This window comes from Heloderma suspectum, chromosome 5, assembly GCF_057233095.1.
Source record: "Heloderma suspectum isolate Gila_16-S chromosome 5, 16-S_ref, whole genome shotgun sequence".
In the NCBI taxonomy this organism is placed as follows: domain Eukaryota; kingdom Metazoa; phylum Chordata; class Lepidosauria; order Squamata; family Helodermatidae; genus Heloderma; species Heloderma suspectum.
In genome coordinates this window covers 114,699,532-114,723,795 of record NC_139462.1, presented here as the reverse complement: position 1 = coordinate 114,723,795, position 24,264 = coordinate 114,699,532, and the positions used below count along the sequence as shown (strand labels likewise).

Below are 24,264 nucleotides of genomic sequence, written 5' to 3'. Positions count from 1 at the left end.
CAGAAGAAACCAATTTGATTCTTAAAAGTCAGTTGTTGCCATGTTGACCAAACTGAACAGTATTCTGTCTAATATTGTGTAATGTTTGCATTTGTTATCATAAAAAATATTTTGTCTGCCTAGTAAAATATAGCATTTTATGATAAATAAAAAGGGCATATCTCTTCACATTGATAGACAACTTTTCAAGTTAAATAACTTTTGCAATAATATTTTTCTTCCGAACTAGTATACTTTCAGTAGTTTTTTAAAAGTCTGCTGTCACTATTCCATGCTACCTCAAAGAATATGAAACAGAGGAAACACTACATTTTAATCAGCAGTCTTGCTGCCAAGAAAGTGGTTTGCGCCAAGTTTTATCCCAGGCTGAACAGAAAAATAACTATGTGGGAAAGCAGCAAGTTTGAAAACTGCTATCCGGACTTAACCACAGCAGTGTTTAGAGGGCATCATTAAAAGAAAGATCCCAAACTTTTTTTCAGATGCACCTGAACTCCTGCCAATTTAGGATGAGAAATCTGCCTTTCAGTTCTTGTAGGACAAGATTTGCTCGAGTGCTTTCTGTGCCGTTAAATCTTTCCCTTTGTGTATAATATGGATGATTTAGGAGGAGCTGTGTCGGTGCTGATTTATACATTGACAGCTAAGGATAATAAGATATGGGCCAACATACTGCTCACCCTTTTACAGATTAACCTGCAGACTGCATTAGGCAAATTTGATGGCATTAAAAGATTTTAGCAATTTGTCTCAAAACAATTTCTCTTTTGTGTTGTGTCAGGGGATAACATTTCATGCCATCGTACTAATTTAAATGGCTTTGATAAATTGCTCCGGAGGTTAGAGAACTGTACTGGAGATATTATTTTGGTCCTTTAAAATAAAAAGCCTATTAGCTTAATTGTTAAATGCCTTTAATTAGTTAAAATGGAAAGCGCCTGAGAATGTTTTTTTTTTATGCTCTGCAACACAAAATTGCACCAAAATGATTAACTGCAGTGTCTAGAAAATGATTGTTCCTAGTAGACAAGTAATACGTTGCAATGGAGAATACAGAAAAAGTAGGGCACAATCCAGTGTGAAGTTATCTTGCACAAGGTGAATGAGAGCACCACTATGCCCTTGTAGAGCTCCTATTAATTTCAGTGGAAATGAACAGAACAACTTCCTGCTGGATTGTACCCACAGAGAGTATATTTACAAGTATATGGCCCTTGACTGCCATGTCAATTTAGCACCACCTCTCAAAATTAGATGGGTTACGGTTTCTAAAAATTCATATTCATAGAGAGCCAGTGTGGTGTAGTGGCAAGAGTGTTGGACTAGGAACTAGGAGATCCGGGTTCTAGTCCCCACTCAGCCATGGAAGCTCACTGGGTGACTTTGGGCCAGTCACAGACTCTCAGCCCAACCCACCTCACAGGGTTGTTGTTGTGAGGATAAAATGGAGAGGAGGAGGAGGATAATGTAAGCCGCCTTGGGTTCCTTGCAAGAGGAAAAAAGGCGGGGTATAAATGCAATAAATAAATAAATAAATAAAATATTCCAGTATAGATTCAGATTCAAGGGTTCCTTCTACGATGTGACTCTTTAGCACTGATGAAAACTTTGTCTTCTGCTGGAAGCAGATCTAAGACTACGGTTCCACAGAACACTTAATATAGCATGGTATTCCTCATTAGAACCCTACGTTGTCCCTTTCCAAAAGTGAGCCACACATTACTATACCAAAGATAAAAATCACAAGTTTGAATATTTTGTGTTTCTTAAAAGTATTTTTTTCAGCACAATTGAGCTTTAGAGCAAAAATGAAATGATTAAAAAATTAAGAAAAGTGATTACTGGATATTGAAAATTAATGATGGGCAGAACACAATTTGTAATGGTGGAGGCCCAAGCAGCAAATGCAGGTTAAAATTTTAGCATTTTTTTTTATGGGAAGCAAGTTGGCTGAATCTAGACTCCTGCTCCATCTCATGGCAGCTAAATCTGCAGAATCTTAATAATTTTGGGTGCAATCCTATGCATGTTTAGACCAAAAAAAGTCCTACAACTCTCATCATGCCCAGCCAGCCATGCTGGCTGGGGTATGCTGGGACTGGGAGTTCTAGGACTTTTCTCTATCTACACATGCATAGGATTGTGCCCTTTGAAAAGGGCTCCATGGGTGCAGGACATGTAGTTGTGACAGTGTAATCAAGAAATGCAGGGTGAGCAGTGCAGGAGGACACGGTTTCACCAATCATGTCACCAACTGCCTCTTGGACCACTCAGCTGCCCGGTGAATCTGAAGCACTTTGTCAAGCCACACACGAAAGGCTGGTGCAGCAATTATGTTGAGAGTCAGAAAAATCTCCAGAAACCAAAATAACTTGCAGACTTACACTGAGAAAAGATAGCAGGACAACAGGGAAGACATTGGTAGGGAAGAGTTTGGTAGACATCATCTGGATCTTCTGTGTTAACTGAGTTAAAGGATTATGACAATTTCACAGAAAATGGCTATTGTGGAAGCACTTAAAGTTTCTCCGACATACTGTTTTCAAAACTAAATTGTCGCTGCTTGCTGATTGCAATTAGAAGCAAGAAAGATAGGATTCATTTTAGTAACCATCTCTTTTCCTGTTTTTTTTAATATGTATATAGCACAGTGAGTGTACAAGACACTTTACAAACAAGGGAACAGGTCCGTGCCCCAGGGAGCTTACAGTATGAGATTCAGCACAGGGAGACAACAGAGGAAGGGCAAGAAGATAGATCAACAGGGGAAGAATATACATTCAGTTCAGTTGCACATACTAGGCTTAGTTTCGAGAGGGAGTAGTAAGAGGTTAAGCCAAAGGCTTTACAGAAGAGGTGGGGTTTGAGGAGTGGTTTGAAGAAAGAACAGAGGGAACAGAAAGGGAGAAGTAGAAGAATCATTTTAAAGAAGCAGACCCTCACATGGCTGAGAGTGACAGAGCTGAATGAGTGAAGGCCATGAGCAGGGACATAGCACTGTGCACTCAAATTTAGATCTCGTGTTGCCTTTCAATCGGGCTGTGATACTTGTATTTAAACTGGTTTATGATCTATTTCTGAGATGGGCTCTGCCAGCAAATGAATCCTTACACTAGGGTGTAGCATGGCCCATTTTGCTGGGCCATGCCCTAATCCATAAAACTTAGTATTGCAGCAGTGTTACTTCAGAATGAAAAGTAGATTTGCCAATGCAAACTTTGTCTTGGTGAAGTGAAGTTAGAGGAGTCCTCATGTCATTCCAAAAGAGCTTTGCTTGAAAGAAAATCCTGTGGTTTTTACAGGAAGTTATTTGGAAGTAAGTATATTTAGAACAGCATCTTAAATTGGCATAGATCAAAGCATTTTACCTTATTGTTGGTGTGGATAAGACTGTTAAATCAACTAAAGCTGTTCTAGGCGGTGAGAGCATTAGAAATTACTGCCACTAGAATAAAAATGCTTAGGATCAAGCAGCCCAGCAGCAGTGCTTGTAGGTATATTCAAGATTTCGATCAGTTGTTTTGGGGTTTATTATTTAAGCAGATGTGTTTAAAGATTTACATGCTCACTTGCATCCATTTCTGAAAATCGGCTTTACCAACTTGGAATACATAGAAAGATAACAACTATGTAGAGAGTATGTGTGTATGCAACTTTATTAAAAGAAAAGATAAAACAGCAGCATGACCATAATGTCAACAATTTAGAAAAGCTGTAAACTTGTCACTCCAATCCTAAACACATTCCTTTGGAAAGAAATCTTGATAAATGGAACTTACTTAGGAGTAAACACTTAAGATTACACTCTTTCAATAATAATATACCACTACTTATACTTATTAGCTTTATGGAAATGGTGGTTTCAGTTACTTTAACCAGAATTTGTATTTGTTCTTAGTCCAAAGTAGGGATGGCAGAGAATTCCGCCATGGATCTCGGTGAGGCTGAATGCCAGTGCATTCGGCCCCCCGAACTCCGTGGCGGGACGGCCTGCCCCCCCGCAGATCCCCCCCGGGATGAGACTTACCTGGGGCAGATCTTCCGGGCGGCAGCGGCTTCGAGCGGCAGCGGCGGTGGTCCTCCAACCAGCTGCTGCCGCCGCCATTTCCAGTCTTGTTTTTTTAAAAAAAAAAAGACGTGATAGCCTACGTAAAGATTTACGTAGCCTATCATGGCTAGGTTTTAAAAAAATAAAAACGATGTTATAGGCTACATAAATCTTGACGTAGCCTATAATGGCTGGGTGGGTTTAAAAAAAACTGCGTATTTTTAGCCGTCTTAGTCTACGTAAATATTTACGTAGACTATGACGGCGAAAATAAAGGGGAACGCAAATAGCATAGCGGGCGCTATTTGCGTCCCTTTTTGATTCGCCGTTTTAGCCTACGTAAAGATTTACATAGGCTAAAACGGTGACTCAAAAAGGGAAGCAAATAGCACCCGCTACGCTATTTGCGTTCCCCTTTATTTTCGCCGTCATAGTCTATGTAAATATTTACGTAGATTCAGACGGCCAAAAATAAGGAATGCAAATGGGGGCGGCCGTAGCTGCCGCCATTTGCGTACGCAGTTGTTGTTGTTTCTTCCCCTGGAGCCCTCCGTGGCCGGAAATCTGGCTGCGGATGGCTCTGGGCTGGGCTGGGTTGGGCCTGGTCGGCTGCTCCATGGAGCTGCCGCGGAGCACAGCTGGCCATCGAGGATTCCGGGGGGGGAGAAACGGATCGCCCCCCCCGTCGAGGATTTCGGGGGGAGGGACGGAACGCCTCCCCCCACACACCATCAACATAATCCGCGAAAGGTAAGTCACTTTCGTACATCCCTAGTCCAAAGGCATATCAAACTGCCATCCCACACCACACTCTGAGTAAGGCAGTAAACACTATAGTAATGCTTTGAGTTGGAGAAGGTAATAATCTTCAGGAAACAGAGTGTAAATTTTTCATATCTTAATACTTAAAGATTAATAATGTATGGGAAGCATTGCTGGGTTTTACGGCTAGAATTCCAATGTTTCTTTATTACATCTTATCTGCATAGAATCTTGAAAAATACAAACTGTGCAGAAGTCATATGTTGAGGGTTGTTTTCATGAACTAAAATATGCATTGGTTTTATTCAGAGGGGAATTGGAAAACGTAACAGACACCATATACATGCCTAAGAATGTGGAATTCTCGAAGGAAGCTGCCTTTACAGAAGTAAGGGTGGTCTCTCCTGCTCTTTCTTACCAAGGATACTGAAATTAACATGCAGCTGGGCTTCTCTGATAAATGGATTCTGTTAGGTCACTGAGGGGATGCATGTGACATTAAGTGATTTACAGCCCTTTACCTTAATGAAATTGTTTCAGCAAGATGACGCTGAGAGCTTTTAATGGATAGCTTTTCTTAATGTAATGAAATTGCATTCCTTTGGCATTTAATATAAGGTGCAGTTATTATTTACTGGAGCTTTCCCAGGGCTGTCGTGTTTTTGCACACGCAGTTCACAAAAAGAGATTTCAGTGACGGCGTCAAGACCAGAATGGCGTGTGACATTCTTAAGCAGATGAGTGTATTTGGGGAGTACATTTCAGTTAGTGTGGCCTACCTTTCAAACCTCATCTTTTAAGAAGACTTTCTTATCTTTAATGCTTCCAGCCTTCATCTCTTTCACATATCGCCTCCTAATCTATTTAACAGGCAACTGGATTACAACCAGATCAGCTGTATTGAAGATGGGGCATTTAGGGCTCTTCGTGATCTGGAAGTGCTGTAAGTAATTGCTTGTCTTTCTTCTTAAACACAAAAGTCTGAATGCAGAAGCTTATCTGGTAGCTACAGCTTTGGTGTCAAAATGCTTGAAATAAATGATGTACTAGAATAAATCCACTTTGATTAGACTAATATTACTTTGTAAGATAATAAAAGCTTATAGAAAGAATGGCTATATTTTCCATATTTAACAAGAACATCGCATTCGCCAGATATAACCACGTAAGGCAAAACAACTCCCTTGGAAAAAAAAATTAAAGGATTTTATGATTCTATATATTCTTGTAAGCCCATTTTCCATTGTTCATATCCCACACAATTATGTTCCACCTTTCAAACATAATCCTTTTGCATTAAACACAGAGCAAAGCCTTGAATACACTTTAGCAGCTTTCATAAAACAAATTTCCTAGGAGGAGGACATGTAGTGTTTTCAAGAGATGTAGCTTTCCATATTCAGTTTTTTAAAATTGATTTTGGTTCCTCAGCTCTGTCTGCAAGCTGTTCACTGTGAAATAGCCTTGCAGAAGTCAGTAAGACTCTCCTAGAAATAGCAGGTAGGAACGCTAGGGGCTTGGATTGCCACACCAGTAAGGCACTACCTATCCACACTGAACTGATGGTGAGAACAACCGAACACCCTGACACTTTCCTTCTTACTGTGCTTTAGATTGTTATAAATATGGAAATAATTATAAAATAATACCTTGTTACTAAAATAAAAAGTAAATACAATGAATAAAATGTCTACTAATTTTTTAAAAATGAATACTTTGCATGTAGCCATGGAATATTCTGTCAGTCCAAATTGCATGTTAATTGAGAACATCTTTTAAAATAATTTAGTTGCAGTCATGTACATCTAACCTGGGAGTAAGCCCCATTGAGTTATTTGTAAGTAGATATGAATATGATTGTGCTGTATTGTTTTCTGTCAATATATAATGTTACATGTAAATACTCTATTCATTATTTTAATTTACTAAAAAACTCAGGAGGAAAAACACTAAATTAGTTTGATAGGAGAGAAGTTTCCGTCTTAATTCATATTTAGTTGGTAGATTCAAAACTGGACATTTCCAGATTTTTTTTTTAAATATAAGGAACCCATAAGCTCAGATGGAGAGCACTAATGTGATCATTATTTGGCAATTTGAGAGCTAATCTCTGTTCAGCTAGAATTCTAAAATGTGGTTACTGCTGATGCTACTATTTAAAAATAACTCCATTACAATTATTGAGTTTTATTCAAGGTAACGTACATCAATATAGAGAAAACAATATTTTAAAGTGAAAAATGATGTTTTAATGTCAAAATATTTGTAAAATTTAAGTATGCAAATAGATCATATTCCATTCATACGTGTTCTACATTATTTCTTCAGCATTTTCCAAAGAATGCATATGTAATCATCTTTTACCAATCTGCATTAAGCAGCTAATTATACTTTTCCTTGTTTATATAAACTTTAACCTCAGAGAAGTCAATGGAACTTATCCCATTGAAAATCGTACACAATAAAATTCAAGCAAGGCCATTCCAATGTGCTTTCACAAGGCCCTGCTAAGTTAGTGTATCGTATATATGAAATAAATAAGATACCAGCTATACTCTTGCCATTTATGGTAAAAAAACCCATTCGTTGTTGGATCGATTCACCATAAAACAGTATGGCACCACATAAGGAGATAATGATGCATCATTACAGGAACAGCTAGATGTGGCTTGGAGATCGACATAGCTATCTACAAAGTAAAGAACAGTTAAGATATAGTTTTAAGGAAACATGTTAATTCCATTGTATAGACATCCTTCCTTTTGCAATCGTATATGTTGCTCTGAAAAGATGAAAAAAGAAACAAAGGACCAAATTTGCAAAACTGCTAAGAATTTGAAGGTCACCACTGTCATAAATGAGGTTCCATTTCTTTGGTTTTCTATATGACTAATTGTATTGTTGGTATGAACACAGCTTTACTGTAGTGTGCGTTTTATATTCATATGAATCTGTAGTAGGGTTTTGTATATTCTAAAGATTCATAAACTTTATCCACAGTTCTCTCAAGGTTTAACTGCAGACCTGGTATATTCCTGCACAAAAAAAGGTGTCGGGAAAGGGGAAATACTTTGCATGAGTGAAAATGCAGGATATCTTATTAAACAGTCAAACTGAAATTTAGACAATTCAAAGGGATGACTTGAAGGGTTTTTAGGAAGTACTTTTGCCTGTGAATCCCTCCTGTGCCTGCTTTTATGGTTTCAGAATCATATCTTCCTATTGTTAATTTCCCCCTCCTGGTGCTGCGTGGTGGTGGGAATCAGTCAAATAGTAGAAAAAAATGGCAGAGAGGAAAGCGACAATTCTAGCAACTGTCACAATGCTGTCAAATTTGCCAGATGGATTTAAAATATAATGAAAGGGAAATATAAGTTTCAATGTGAGGTTACTTGGACCCAGTAAGTATAAACAGATTATAGAAACATATTGGGGAGCTGAGTTGGGTGATAGAGATGAACATTATCCATTTAATTAAAGTAGTTCTAACTGAGAAGAGAGTTTCTTGTGCAGCGCCTTATGATGCTGCTGCTGTATGTTCTGGCAGCAGGTTCAGAGAACTAAACTGGCCTTGTGAAAACTGATTAACTCTGTTTTCACTAACCACTTGTCTTGGAGAATCCCATAGGCTTCAGCAGGACTAGCCTGGCACATGAAGTTCCATAGTTCTTGCAAATGAATGCCTGTTTTAATGGCAAAATGATGTGCCTTTTCAAAATGCACATATAATTATTTGCTTATTTACTCAGGCTTGGGTTTGTTGCATTACTCAAGATGAATATAGGAGGCAGCCTATATTTAGGGAAAATATTTCAGCGGATATGGAATAACATTCCAGCATATTGTACCAATAATTCACAGAACAATCAGCACTAAAATTAATTGGAAGTACAGAACACTACTCCAGCCATGGCACTGGTAAATGACTCTTGAGTGTTTCAAGAACACTTTGTTCCTTTCTACAAAATGTACTGAGAGAACAAATTTTGCATGTGCAGTAATAAAATAGTAAAGTTTAGATTTTCAGAGACTATTCAGTTGCAATGTGGTTCTCATTAGTTTGGTGACACTGATAAGTGCAAACCCAAATAATATTTGGAAACTGTTCTCCATGTTCTTCTAATAAAAAGTATTATAGGGCAAAAGTGTTGGCAATGGCATAAACCCTCTCATCTTTCACTTGCGTCATGTGTGCAGGAATTTAATATTAATTGACAAAAGACTCTCCATGTTATTGAATTAAGTTTGCTATACATGCTTCCATTCAAAGTTCAGACCGGCAGAAACAAGCACACGGTCCAAGTCTGGCAATGTCATCTGTGCCATTGCCTGGAGCATTGCAGACATCCCTCTGTTCTGGTACTGTTAAAATTATAGTGATAGAAGGGATTAGAAGATTAGCATGTCCAACCTCCCACTCCAAGGCAGGATCCTCCACATAACCACCCCTTCCCATTCTCCTGTACCACCACCACCCTTCCACCTCCAGACTGAAATACTTAATCTTACCACGAACAGAGCAGATTAGATGTATCATGCCAAGAGCCTGCCTAGGAAAAAGCTTCAGATTACACATGTGAATTATCTGAGCTGAACACTGCAGGAGAGGGACAAATCCCACCAGGATCACTACTAGCCAGTATGTTCTGGGAGAAAATCCATTCATGGCACACGCATAGCAGTCAGCTGAATGGGAACCAAGTGCTAAGGTGGGATTGAAAGTAGCCAGTCACCTGGTTGCCCTTTGTGAGTAAGAATCACGCTAGGTAACCAGCCAAGGAAGCTTGATAAGAGTTAGCTCTTTTAGGGCATACGCAACTAACATGGACTGTTAAAATTGATTGTGGGCTAGTAACCTTTTCTGGATGTTTGCAAGACTGTGGCTAGCACATATCCTTGATTTAATCTGATGGCATTCTCTCAAAAATATTCTTCTTTGAGATCTTTTAAAACTAGTTTTGTTCGTATGTGGATCAGTACTTGTGAAGCCATGTAATTATACTGCCACTATTTGAAATAAATAATGCCACTTTCAAAATTATACCTTTTGCTGTGTTACTGGAATCATGCCTTTCAGACTGAACACCACATACTAAAAATGTGAATTTGGATATTTTAAGAGGGCATGTGAAGCTGCCATTTTATTATGAATTGACATTAACATTCTAATTTAATGCTATGAATAATACTTTTGGAATTGGCAGTTATTTTGGAGATAATGTCAGCATTCTGAAAGAAGATAGGCTTGGGTTGAATCCATAAAAGTTTTCCCCATTTGCCAGAGAAAGGCAGTGGCAGCCCAATGCATTTTGTTGCCCGAATCAGGACCCAATGCATCCCTATTACCACTGCCCACTTTGACCAAGAATTTAAAGAGCCCTGCTGCAGTATTCAAATGCCAGTTCCTATTCCCACCACCACTACCATGCTTCCACCTGAAGCAGGTCACTTCACCCTGTTGCTGCATTTCAGGGCTGGCCCTGGAGGAAGGTACTTCCTCCACTGGATCCAACCCATGCAGTTTACCTTTCCCGCAAAAAACATTGCCTCATTTTGTCCCCCTTCCTATCCCTGTAAGCTGCTAATCATATGCCTTGCCAACATCTTTGCATCAAACCCATGCTTTGGGAATGGGGTGTTAATATCACATAGTTTAATCAGAAACAGAGAGTAACTCTCTACCCACTCAGATGTCATTCTGCCCACCTTTGAGATAGTCCTCTTCCTGCCCCCTATGCCACCCAAGGTCATGGCCATTTTAAAATATTATATTAAGAAACGCTTTTCAGCATGCAGCTTCTCTGGGAGTTGATACAGAGAAGTATATTTTCAAAGAGGAAAGTATTCTTTTAGATTTGAGATGCTTCTCCTCCCTACCCTGTAATTCTTATAGTATCCTTCTGTGATGCTTGATATCATAATAGGTTTGTTCAGGTGTTCATGAATTTTGGCTTGCCCTGCTAAGAGCCAGACTAAACCTGAATATTTAGTCTGGCCCTAATGCTAGGCCACTGACTCCAACTCTTGTTCATGCTAGGGTTTCAGCCAAAACTCAGAGAGAAGGGAGAGAAACCAGTGTTCCTTTCCTCCTTTTCTGGGAGGGGGATGCTTCTCTCACTAACCTTTCCTACTCTCCTGTAACTGCCTGTGGCCCCAATGTGGATCAGGACCACAGCGCTCCAGGAAGGGGTGAGTGTTACTCTTCCACCCTATTTTGCTTTTGCAAAATTCCACATACACACCTGTGGGGGTAGGGGTGTTACAAAAAGACCAAAGTCCCCATGGGGGGTGGGGTTTTCATGGAAAAATCAGGTGAAAAAGGTTAAAACCCCTGTCCCGGAACACCATGGATCCAGTCGAATTCTAGACAGTAAGAAAATCTAGCACACGTACCTCCAATATGTGCACTTACCTAAATGTTTAGTTTGGCCCTAATGCTGGGCCAATGACTCCTTCTCTTGTTCATGCTGGGGTTTCAGCCAAAACTCAGGGAGAGAAACCACTGTTCCTTTCCTCCTTTTCTGGGAGGGGTATGTTTCACTCATATTGGGGGTTTTTCAAGATGTACCAGCAGCTGCTAATCCCTACAAAAGTCCTCCCGGACATGTGGGGCAGGATTAAGGATGTATGAATCTGTCAATTTTTGTTTCTCTTAGTTTTTCCAGTCCATTCAATTCATCTGGAACTTTTAGAATTTCTCCAGTCTTAAGTTCAGTTCATCCCAAACTTTGAGTATTATTTTAACGTTCGCATGAAAATTTAGGAGTCTTTTTGTGCACATTTCTCTTAATACAGGCATTTTAGCCAAGTATACACATTTTTGTCAAGCAATTTTCCAAATATAATGCATTTTTAAATGTTATTTTCCCTAAAAAACACATTTTTGTACGCATGTTTTGATTGGAGAACTCCAATGAGTTTTGGTTTGCATAGTAGTTCAATAGTGCAAAATTAGGTAAGTTCACATTAAAATGCAAACTAAATTAATTTCTCCCCCATCGCTAGGCAGGATCAAGGTGCTTGCCTCTGGCAAGTAGGTGAGTAGATTTATGGTACCCTGGTTCTGTGAATCACTTTCTGAGGGTTTCCTTGAAACACTTCCCTGGAATATTCTTGGGGTGGGTGGGGTTAGAGAAGAATCGTGATACATTTTAAATTTTAAAGTAGATTTGTGACACATCCAAAATATTTGCCTTGTCAGCAAATACATACTTACGGTGCAGCCTGGTGATTGCTTTGCAGTCATATTATGTTGCAGGTAAACGAACCACTGCAAATGCTTGTGATCAAGGTATAAATATTTTTGATTAGTGTTTTTAAAACACACACACACACACACAAACCTTGGGTTCCATGAAGGCTGATCATGTAATTCAGTACTTATTTTTAATCTGCCCTTATCCTTTTTGCTGAATTTTAACTACTTAGGCTCTGTGCTTGAATAATGAACAAATCACTTATAAAGTGCATTTTATTTGAAAATTAATCTTGATGTTTTCAATAGAGCTTACATCTACGTAAGTAAATGTGCTTAGGATTGTGAACATTGACCCTGATCCACCTATAGTCATGCTTAAAATGATTAACACATGACTAGTTGCACAACAATATGGGTATGGACACACATTCAAAATTATGCATGCCAGATAGAGAGCGTTCTCACTTGGGTATGTATTGGGATACGTACTTGGATGTCCATTCAAGAAAGACTAGCAATATATGCCACAATTCTCAATCTACCAAATGATTTGCGCATGCAAGCCTGTTTATAACACATGCATAACCCTATTTATGCGTGTGGATCTTCTTTGTTGTATCAGGCCAATTGACTTCAGTGAAGCTTACTTTGCTTTGCTTTGCATCAAGTAAAATATAATTTTCCTCTTTTATATCTGATGAGCATTCCTACCTCAAAATAATTTCAGCACTGAGTACTAATTCATGACCAAAGTCTCTACCTGATCCTAAATATAGATTCTAAACATAGCTAGATATTCCTGTGTCTGTTTTAAGATTAGTGTTGATCTGCTTGAGCTCTCTAGCACTTGTTGGTAAAATAATTTAGAAATATTAAGTGTTGAATGCCAAAACATAATTATCATTTATTAATGTTTATGGAAATTAGAAACCTGGCTGTGGTCATTAATGCATTAATTACCTTGAGATTGGACTACTGTAATGCACTCTAAGCAAGGCTGCCTGTGAATACTGTCTGGAAACTACTTCTGGTTCAAAATATAGCAGCAAGTCTTTTGACCACTGCCATGTTTTTTAGATGTTATGCCATTATTACACGATGTTCCCTGGTTGCTGGATAATTTCCAGGTACAATTGCAAGTGCTGTTTATCATCCTTAAAGCCCTAGATAGCTTAGTTCCAGGTTTTCTAACACAGGAGTAGGAGACTACTGGGAGATCTCTGGTTGATTTACAGATTTCTAGGGTGACGGGGAAGACTTTTTGACTCCCAGTTGTTTAACAAGAGCAAATAAAAGTTTGTTCTTTTAAAAAATGTCTTCTAAATTATTCTGGTCCCTCCTCCACGTTCCTTTGTTTAAGGAAGAGTGGATTTTTTGTCTAAAAGAACTGTGAGCTCTGTTCTTCTCAGACTGAAAACAAACTACTATACTGAGGTACTTCTTTACCCAATTCTAAGTGTATGTCTTCTGCCCTGTACCGCTGTTTCGCAGTTGGTCTGTTTGGTGCACCTCAGGGTTCTAATAAAAAGCAAAGTAGATTCCATAAGCCTGAAGCCAATACATCACTGATCTAAGGACAAATAAAACTAACCAGCCTCTAATGTCAGGTAGTAAGGAACATCTGTGCATCCCACCACCCTGTGAAGCACAATTAGTGGGGATGTACAAGAAGACTTTTTCTGTTACAGCACCCCAAACTCCCTGCCCTGAGAGATCTGTCTGGCCCCCTCTCCACCCTCCACTCCATCAGCAATCAAACATTTTTTAATTAGATAAGATTTTTGTTTGTTTAAACTTAATTTGTATTGCTTTTATTCTGGCTTTTCTGGATTGATTTTCTTTGCTTTATACTTATTGATGTGTCGTTAATGTTATTGACCTGGTTTACAATGTCATGACAACCCACAACTTCTTAAAATAGTGGGTTGCCATGACTGAGCCCGATTGCTCCCCCACCAAGTGTTCTGTCCACAGCAAGTGTATGGCTTGTTTCTCCTGACAAGCTAGAGGAAGAATCCATGGTTTGTTCTAGAGTTGTTTCTCTAGCTTGTCAGGGAAGAGAAAAGCCAGAGGTTTAGATGCAATGCTAAACAACACAGGGATGGAGCTTCCCTGGGCTGTTTATCCACTCCTGCTGATCTCTTAATAAATAAAATAAATACAGAAATAATCTGTTCCTACTCTTGCTTTCAAAAGCAAGGTGCCACATTCTGCATGGTATAATGGTTAGAGTATTGGACTAGGACCTAGGTTCCCCACTTGATCATGAAGTTCACTGAGCGACTTGAGCCAGTCACTGACTCTCAGCCTAACCTACCGCACAGGGTTATTGTGAAGATAAAATGGAGAGGAAGGGGATAATGTGTGCCACCTTGGACTCCTTGGAGGAAAGGCAGGATATAAATGTAATTAATGTAATTAATAAATAAGTAAAGCGTTTTTGTTGTTGTTGCTGTTGTTCTAAGCATGTCTGGAGTAGTGGAATTAAATATTTGTCAGATACTTCTGTATATTTGAAGTCCTGAGAGAACTGGTGTGTCATTTGAGACTTTTGTACCTGTCCTTAATATTTTACAGCACTCTCAACAATAACAACATCACGCGACTCTCAGTGGCAAGTTTCAACCATATGCCTAAACTCAGAACCTTGTAAGTAGTTATGGTACTTCACTTAACATGTGATGAAACTGCAGTTCCTCTAAAGAAGACGGTTTTCATTTTTCCAATCATCAGTGTTATGTTTCAGGGACTATATTTTAGGGTTGACCATTTGGTAATACCAAGGTTCTCCTTTGTTGTGGTGAAGGTCACCCCTAATAGTTGTGTACCTACTGGCACAGATGGTAAATGGGAAGGCAATTGCAGCATGATGTGCCTTCAGGAAAAGTGTTATAATTTTAGGGGGTTGTGAGTGTGGATGACAGATCAGACCTCATAAATCTGCAGGAGCCTTTTGAAGGTGCCATCACCCAGAGAGGCCCATTTCTCAGGCACACGTGAAAGGGTTTTCTCCTACGTTTTCCCCAAACTGTAGAATGTGTGTCCTCAAGAACCACAATTAGTCCCTACTCTTGGCTTTTAAAATGGGTGCTAAGATGCCCTTTAAAATATGTTGTTTTAAGGTTTAAATAATTTAAAGGTTTTAATTCCATCTAGCCTCTGCTAGATGTAAGCCCCCAATTACCTCTGTAACTGGAGGCATCCAAAAGCCTCCCAAAATCCTACATCTTGCCGGACTGCTGCCAACAGGGTGGGAGGAACGACAGAGATTTTTTGCCTCCCACTCCTCCTCCAACGCCCCCCCCCCCACAGCTAGATGGGCCTCTGAGCTTATCTAGCTCAATTACCAGCAGTGGATGGGGATGGGCGACAGAGAGGGGATGGGCGACAGAGAGGTCATAGGATTCTGTGGCCTCTCCTGTCCCTTCCCTTCCCTGCCCACTCGATGCTCCACTTTTTGACCTCTATGGGGTTGCCCCTATTGCAACCTCAGAAAGCAACTGCCCTGCTTTTTTTCCCACAGCGGCTACAAAAACAGGGCGAGGGATGCTGGATTCCCCCTCCTGACGTCATAGCACTGTCTACGGTCTCAGGAGGGGAAGTCTGAAATTTCCTATGGGCCCTGGGACACTCTCCATGGACTACAGGATTGCACCATGACTGTTTTAATGTTGGTGTTTTTATTCTTTTAAGGTGTTGATCTTTGAAATTGTTGTACACCACCTTGATGGGGTTTTAGCAGATAAGGTGGTATATAAATGTTAATAAATAATAGTAAAAAATAAAGTGATCAGAAATGCCACACATGTGATTTTGACACAAGACGTGTTTTAATTTGGCTGACCCAGAAGTTACCCAGACATCCAGATGAATAGAATTTTCAGAGAGGATGATTACTTTGGCTGTTTTCTTGTAACCTAATGTTGATAATACAAAGAAAACACTGAATCCTATGCTATGTTGAAATTTGGAATATTTAAAATGTATTTGAAATAATGGAGAGATATTTTGAGGAATTGAATAGGTCATGTTTCATTCAAGATCAGAGCAGAAACTGTGACTGTCAGATATGATAAATGTAAAATCTTTAAGCTTTTATTGCTGTAATTCTGCCAGGCCTAATTAAATTAAAATGAATCTTCCAAATTTTTTCTCATAAAAATTAGAACATCTCCCAGTAGTGCTATAATTAAGGTTCTGTCAGCATTTACTTTGAGATCCAGATTTTTAGGTGTTGAATCTTACATGTGAATTATTTTTAAGGCAATTAGGAAATATAATTGAAGAAATTCTAGTCAGTGTTGATTAAAAATAACAATTTGTGTGATACTTTATTTTTAAAAATAGCTAAGTAAAACTCTTTTAGGATATTATCTGATGCTCATTGTTAAATGTCTCTAAATCCTGAGAAAATGAGGACTGATACCCAGATGTTTGTCCTTCTCATTTCCTCATAGTGCATATATGTGATGAAAAGGGTCCACCAAAGCATTCTCTTCCGCACACCTGTGGAGACAGGGGGATTGGGTCAGGTCTGCTGTACTGAGGACTGTTTTCCACAGGGGAAAACATGCAGATGCCGTATGGGTACCTGTCTATTTTTTCCTGCAGAACAAATAGTAGTCAGGGGCCTGGGAATTTAGATCCTCCCCCAGTGCAGCAGCCAAATCCTCCTGTCTCAGTGGCTGCTTTTAAGCATCAAAAAACCCTCTTGTAATCTGATCATGGATCTCCCACTGTCCTGTCTAGTTTGAACCTAGGGTTCCCAGTTTAAAAGCCAGCTTTCAGGGCTGCACTGATTTGCACAACCCTCAAACAGCTGGTCAAAGTGTCTAGAAACGTACACATAGGGGAGTCAAGAATTCTCACAGGTTTTGTCCACTCACCATACCCAACCTCTGTTCTTTCCAGTTCATGTCTACACATACACATACACCCCAATACATGTAGGCTGTCACATATATCTCTACACACTTTGACTTTATGCATAGGCCAGGCTTTAGTGTTTCTCGTTAATATTGTGACTTGCACCACAGAATCCATATTCTAGACCATGTAACTTAGTCCAACTTTTTATAATTGTCTTTAACTTTATGTAGTTACCCTGGTCTTAGCTGCAAAAGACTACTCCTGTGCCATCATGGATTATTCAGAAAATAAGGGGTAGATTTATATATCAACATCCCATTTCTTTAGTTTGAGGAAAGCATTTGCATAAATTTGGTGGATATATTTGTCTAATATCTTATCTCATGCAAAATACCTTTTGCTACTTACCAAGGAGCCATGCATCTTGTTGAGGTCCTTGCCAAGAAAGAGGTGACTTAATCCCTTCACTCGCTGCTATTAATTCTTTTTTGTTTTAATTTCAAGCATTGCTTTGAGTTTGGGTCTCTTAAGACCCAAAAGCAACCTATTCTGTGATTAAACGAAAAGTGATGGAAGAGAAAATGTGTGTGAAGTATTTTGTATGGTTTAGCAGACAATAGATATATGGTAGTTAAAAGATTGCTGCAAGCAGTTACTGTGGTGATTAGTAATAACTAAAAAATATTCATATCTTCAATAGAGATTGTTCCTAAGTTTCCCAGAATTGTTTTCCCAGATTCCAGTATAGGACAACAATTACTTTATCAGTGGATAGCCTGTCATGTTGCAGATGAATTTCCCAGGGTTGAGATTAGGATAGAACAGTTGCTTCTGAACTTTGGGGAGAGGGTGGACATTGCTAGTCTGATAACAAGGCAGACTAGCAATACCACTCTTTCCATGGCCTCTCATTTCACTCAGATCAGTAATCCATCATCTGTGGAGGCTGTTTCCCATCTTCTGCTCCCTAACTGTCCACCCCACTCCAAACATTCCTAAGATCTTCAAGGGGAGTTTCTCCATGTTGTTCCCCCACCCCCCGATCTTACATACAGCTAACATATGAAACTCTCACCTGAAAGGCCAGACAAGATTTTGGAAGCTACAAGATAACAGATCTATCTGTTAGACAGGAGAGAATGTGAAAACCCATCTCAGTAGATGGAGAAATAGACCAGTGGTGTCATAGTCATGCCAGCCAATAGAGGGAAGTGTTCAGTTTCTCCAGTTTCCAGCTAAACTTTAAGAAAATGTACGTTTAAACTATGATGGCTATGGTAGTGATTCTTGTTCCACCAGCTATTGTCTAATTAATTGATGCAGTTTGGGACTGACACTGGTATTTGAGATGTAGGGAAAATTTGTACTGGAAAACAAATCTTCTATATTATTATTATTATTATTATATTTATTCCATCTGCTTGGTATTGTTTTACACAGTCCTATACCTTTGTTCAGATCCAAGCTAGAGGAATCAATGTTTTCTTTTACAAATACTGGCATATTTTGTTTTCTTCATTTAGTGGAAAGGAAACAAAGGTTAGCTAACCTAATATTAGATTAAATGTAAAACTTGTGTGGTTTTATTTACTAATGTAAGTAGTATTGGCTGCTTAAATGTTAATAAATAAATTATTTATTTAATAAACCGCACACATTTCTAGCTCCTTGAAAACATCTTAATAGTCACTTCCTATTAACCAGATCTCTTCTGCATGTTTACTCAGTAGTTAGTCAAACGGATCTACTCCCAACTAAGTATGCACAGCATTGCAGATGTAGACTGTAATAATCTGCCATTGAATTCATTGGACTATATTGACCTCTGCATTTATGGTTTTGTTTTTTGTTCAGCCGGCTTCACTCCAACAACCTTTACTGTGATTGCCATCTGGCTTGGCTATCTGATTGGCTACGCCAGCGTCCTCGGGTTGGCCTGTATACTCAGTGCATGGGCCCATCACACTTAAGGGGTCACAATGTAGCTGAAGTTCAGAAAAGAGAATTCATCTGTAGTGGTAAGAACACCAATATTATTAAAGCAGCAGTGTGTTGATGTAATGCATGACCAGAAAAGCCTGAAAAAAAAGCATGAGTAACACAGGCTTCACTAACAGTGCACAAAACATAATGTCTTCAATCTACCCACAGTGTTATCATCCTCTCCTCTGCTTATGCAAACACAAGCAGCATGACTGGAAGTTGAGAGAAGGGGATGCCTACGTGCACCTCCCATATCTCCATCCAACCTTTCCTTTCTGCAGTGTACATGCACTTCAGAGCATGGGTAACTTGTACTGGAGCAAGGGGGTGGGAATACTGGAGGTGCACAAAAGTCTCCCATTTCCCCTAACAACCAGTTGCACCCTTGATAGGTGCGTAAAAGGGGGTGAAAACACGGCTCCATAGGACTATGGCAACCCACCATATGAGTGCTGTACCCAAGCTGCAAGTGGATTGATCATAGAGTGTCTAATGTCAAATATCTTAACTAGTGCCGTCGTATTACGCATACTTCACTGTGTGTGTTCTTTGATGGGCCTTATCAAGAATGGAAGCATGGGCACAGGATATTAAATAGCAGAGATTTTTTTGTGAAATAAGAATTTTTGAAATTTGTGCACAGTTTATCCTCTTGCTCCATCATTTTCTATGGTTTCATAACCTTCTCTTGTGCGGAAAATCAAATGAGATGGAAAATGGAATACATTTTGCACATTTTTTACCATGTCTCTGGCATTTTTGTTTGCTTGTAATGAAATAGCAATAAAATAACTAATGATTTATAACTAACATTTTCTCTCTCTTTCTCTGTTCATATACCCTAGATGAGGAAGAAGGCAAGTTCATTTAAATATAACAACCAGTTTAAATTATCAGTTACATTATTAATAAACACTGATACATCACACTGCCCCAAACTTGTGTATAAAATAGTAGTAGTCTCCCATCTTCTCATTTAGCCATAAAAAGAGCTACTGAAAAAGGTCTGTGGAAGTGCAGAAACTTGCCCAAGAATACTACTACTACTACTGTTAATGGCCCGGAGTAGTCCTTGTGGTTTCTGTAAAATTCTACATATGGGTTCTTCACCCGCGTAGAGCAAAGTATGAAACCTTCTTGAGCTAGGTGATAAGAGTTTTGGCTTAAGAGTTGTGGCAGGATGTCCACTCCCAGCTATCAGGATTCCGTTACTTCTTGACCACTGTTTGGAACTTTCTCCATGTGTTGCTTTGAAAAATACAAAAATCAGTGGTGGTAAGATGAAGACTATACATTGGCAATTGTAAATTGTTTCCTTCATTTAAAGGCTGAAGAAAGTTCCCTATAAAAGCTGTATTATGTTACTCCAGAGGCTGATATATTATGGTGGAATGTAAGTTACCTTCACCCAGGTGTTAGCCATAGACCAAGTTCACACATAACACAAACCCATGGTTTATTTAACCCATGGTTGCTGAATTCTGGGTTGTCATGATGTGTGAACCAGCCGCACTAACAAACCATGGTGTGTTAACCACAAACAACCAAGAAAGAGAACCCATGGGTAGTTGTTGGGTTGTGAACAGTGGGTACAGAGGCGACAAGCTATTGTGGTAAAAAACAACAACAACCAAGCACTCTACATGCCAGTACGACAGTGCCACAAAGGCATTTGGGATACAGGGAGGGAGTGGGCGAAGGAGGAGGGAATCAAGTAACCCAGGGATTTAGAAAACAAACCGCAGTTTGTTCAATTGTATGCCAGACAAACTCTTGGTAGGGCAGCAAACCACAGATTAGCATTATGTGAAAACAAGGCCTATGTGAAAGCTGTCAGATTCTTTTGTGTAATCAGTATAGCTTTTATTTTATATTAATGCATTTTGAAACATATATTCAGGAGTTGGGGAGGATGAGGGGAAACGTTGCTCTTTGCAATCTGTGTAGTGTTGAAATGAGTTAGGCTTTTCATTAATAACATTTTTGCAGTTTTAGAAGTAGCAATTTGTTACTGTTTCCAGGTCATCAGTCTTTTATGGCTCCCTCCTGCAGCGTCTTGCACTGCCCCGCTGCATGTACCTGTAGTAACAACATTGTGGACTGCCGAGGGAAAGGCCTTACTGAAATCCCAACCAATCTTCCAGAAACCATAACAGAAATGTATGTAACGGGATTTCTCCCCTACTTTTACTTATTACCTTATGCTTCCTGTTGTTTTACTGTTTGTTATCACTAGTTAATACAGTGGTCAGGTGGAATAATCAGAAACATAACATAACTTCCTATAACAGAATTTGTTGTGGATGAAATAAATTGTGAATGGAACAAAATGGATTCTTGAGCCAAGGTGCCAGGGTGATGTCAAGAAAAATGTAAAACATATTTACATGTGTACAGAGATCCAGCATGTCTACACTCTTCTGTAACAATTCCTTCACACACACTTTAAAAAGGGGGGGTATTGCATCTATTCATCACCCTTCAGGTTGATTACAAAAGCATTTATACATTTCCAACTTACACAAAATTGTTTTGTCAGACAATTATTAACCTATGGCATTCTTCAAAAACAGTTGCATATACATGGTGTATGGAAGTCTCCTATTTGGATATTGTTGCAATAATTTCCAGCTTGAAAGGGAAGGGCCATTATGGTAAATCTGGTGTTTAGGGGATACTTTTAATGCTGTAGGTAGTATTATTAGTAGTGACCTTTGAGCATGATCCAGCCCTTCCCCCCACGCCACTTCCATGCATGGGGGAGAGGGCAATATTTTCTTCCAACAGCAGCCCCTTGTGCCTCATGCAATACCATTGCCTTGGGGGGAGGAGCTTTTTGAAGGGCTGTCCATAGTGTTTCACTTTTTGACAACTATATTAAACTATTAAACATCACCACAGTTTGTAACTTCAGTCCTGCTTTAAGAAAATACTTCTTTTGGGCATTCCTGCTCCTATACTTAATTAACAGTTTTTTGTGCTCTGTGTAAGCCAAGGTTCAAGATTAGCTTTTTAGTGCAAAGTTTCATGGCAGCTTCCTGTTAAGTGTACAAAGTTTGCTCTTAGTTCTCTTCACAGATTTACAGCAAAGGAGCATTTATTTTTGCCAGAGATGTTTTCTCTGGCAATATTTTTAATCCTTTTTTTCCCCTTTTGTTTTCAATTTCCAGTTAGTTTCTCAGGGAAGTTTTAGTTAGGTCATGGTGCAGGTTGCCCTTTATGGCTTCTCTAACACATGGTGCCAAAAAGAAGAGCACTGAAAGACTTAGCAGAAATGCTGCACCTAAATGGCAGAGGATGAGCTGTGACTTCCTTGTTAAAAACAAAATTTTCTTCTAAATAAAGATAATGCATTGTTGTCTAACTCTATAATGACAGTGTTTGTCTCTTGTACTGTTAAAATGCAACTGGAGGCATTTGTGTCATTACCTCAGTTCCTTGAGGTACCGTTTGATAGAACAGTTTGTGTGGATATTAAAAACTAGTCAAGCTGCAGGGCAATGGTTTCAAATTCCCTAACACAGATATTGAGTACACTGTCAGCCAAATTTATTTAACAAGCAGGCAACAAAAATCTGGAACAGCAGTAAAAAAGTTGTTGTTGTTGTTGTTGTTTGTTAGACAATGAGGATAGAAATAGGACTTCGATTATTTTATTTTGCAACTGACACTCGAAGCAATATTTTGTGCATGCAAATGCTTTGGAGTACATTTATTAATGGAGCGCAATGTACTTCTGTTTAAAAGCCCAAAGGCTTCCCAACACATATGCAGAACATGAGATCTCTCCCTTTCTGAAAAGACAGACAGGAGTGCACCCTAAGGGGTTTAAAAGAAATTGAACCACACATAACACATATAAAAATTAAGCAGACAATGGTAACCCTCTCTCATCTTTCCCATTCCCATACTCCTCTCATGCAGGCAAGCCACCATGCTAACATAGACCTTTTCCCAAATATGCCTGCCCTCTCACATGAGAACTGAGCACTCCCCAATCAACCTCTTCAACTATGGGTCAGTATTAAAACCCCTTCTACTTGTTTCAGCTTCCTTGGAGCATAGTAAACCCTAGCCTGCCACTGACTCTCCCTCTGTTGTCAAACCACTTCAATACTCCTGCGAGTCCCAGAGGCCATTCCACCTTCAGGATATCACCTCTTTTCTTTTCCTAATAGCAGCAGTTTAGTTTAGTATTATGACATCTGCTGGACTTCAACGCATGTTTCCACAAAATGCTCAATGCCCAATTAATGGGACGCCTAAAAATGGCAACTTTCATCACATTTAACCTGAAGTGGCTCAATCGCTGCACGAGAAATTAATGATTTCAGAGTTTTCCAGTAGTGGCACCAGAATTCAGACCTCTGTGGCATGTATAATTCTACAGTGTGACATCTTCACAGATATTTCGTATATAGAAGATTTCTGGTTATGTCTTTTCCACCCCTGAAGGGGTGTATAAAAAGTTTTACTACAGTTTACAGTATACAGGCATGCAAGAAAGAGTCTTTTTCTTCCCAGTTAGGAACTTAGGAAGCTGCCCAATACTGAGTCAGACTATTGGTCCATCTAGCCGAAAATTGTTGATAACTGACTTGCAGCAGCTATCCAGGGTTTCAGGCAGGAGTTTTTCGAGCCCTATCTGGTGATGTTGGGGATTAAACCATCGCTCTTCAGCATGCAAAGCATATGCTGTACCACTGAGCTACAGCCCTTCGCTAACATTCTCCTTTGCTCAAAGTCTTGTTAGAGTGCTGTCAGGAGGCAAGATTAAAGGGAAATTACCTTAAACATGTACTGTGGAATGTGGTTGGTTGAGTAAATTGTAGGATAATTCTTTTAAAAAATAGGTTAGTAATTTTCATACTTTATTCTTGCAAGAAACATGGCTCTGGCAGAAATTAAAGTTGAAGAGTTACGAAGTTTATCATCTTCCTGTAGTTCCATCAAATGGAGGAGGATGACTCAGTGATGGTGTAGCCATATTAGTCTCCACTTCCCTGAAAGGTTAAATAACAATTATGGAGGGAGCCATCCTATAGCCTCTAGACAGCAGCTAGATGGCCATAGGTTGGTTCCCGGAAAACTGACCTCCCCTGTCCTCCGTGCTCGCAAAAGGAGCACGGAGTGGCTGAAAAGGGGCGGGGCTGGGGGCATTCCAGGGTGGGGAGAGCGGATCTGCCCATATGACACATCCTATGTGTCATACAGCAGTCTCCTCTCCTGCTCAGCTCCCCTGCAGCTAGACAGCCGAAAATGGCTATCTAGCAGGAAAAGCAGGGCAGGAGAGGTGCGGAGGGAACAACCCCCCCCCCCCCCCGTGCTTCTCCTGCCTTGCTTTGGATAGGTGGTCGCCTCTGAGTTTGGAGGTGACCGCCTATCTAGATAGGATTGCGCCCTA

The 24,264-nt window shown here is 39.6% G+C and overlaps 1 protein-coding gene across 2 annotated transcripts in view; it reads left to right on the top strand.

The window, feature by feature from the left end:
- SLIT2 (slit guidance ligand 2) overlaps positions 1–24,264 on the top strand; it is a 376,411-nt gene that overhangs the window by 228,233 nt on the left and 123,914 nt on the right. For both annotated transcript variants that reach the window (XM_084857037.1, XM_084857038.1), the window contains 4 exons: positions 5,682–5,753; positions 14,586–14,657; positions 18,732–18,895; positions 20,882–21,020. In XM_084857037.1, the coding sequence (XP_084713163.1) occupies positions 5,682–5,753; positions 14,586–14,657; positions 18,732–18,895; positions 20,882–21,020 (447 nt within the window). The remainder of the gene's footprint in view (positions 1–5,681; positions 5,754–14,585; positions 14,658–18,731; positions 18,896–20,881; positions 21,021–24,264) is intronic.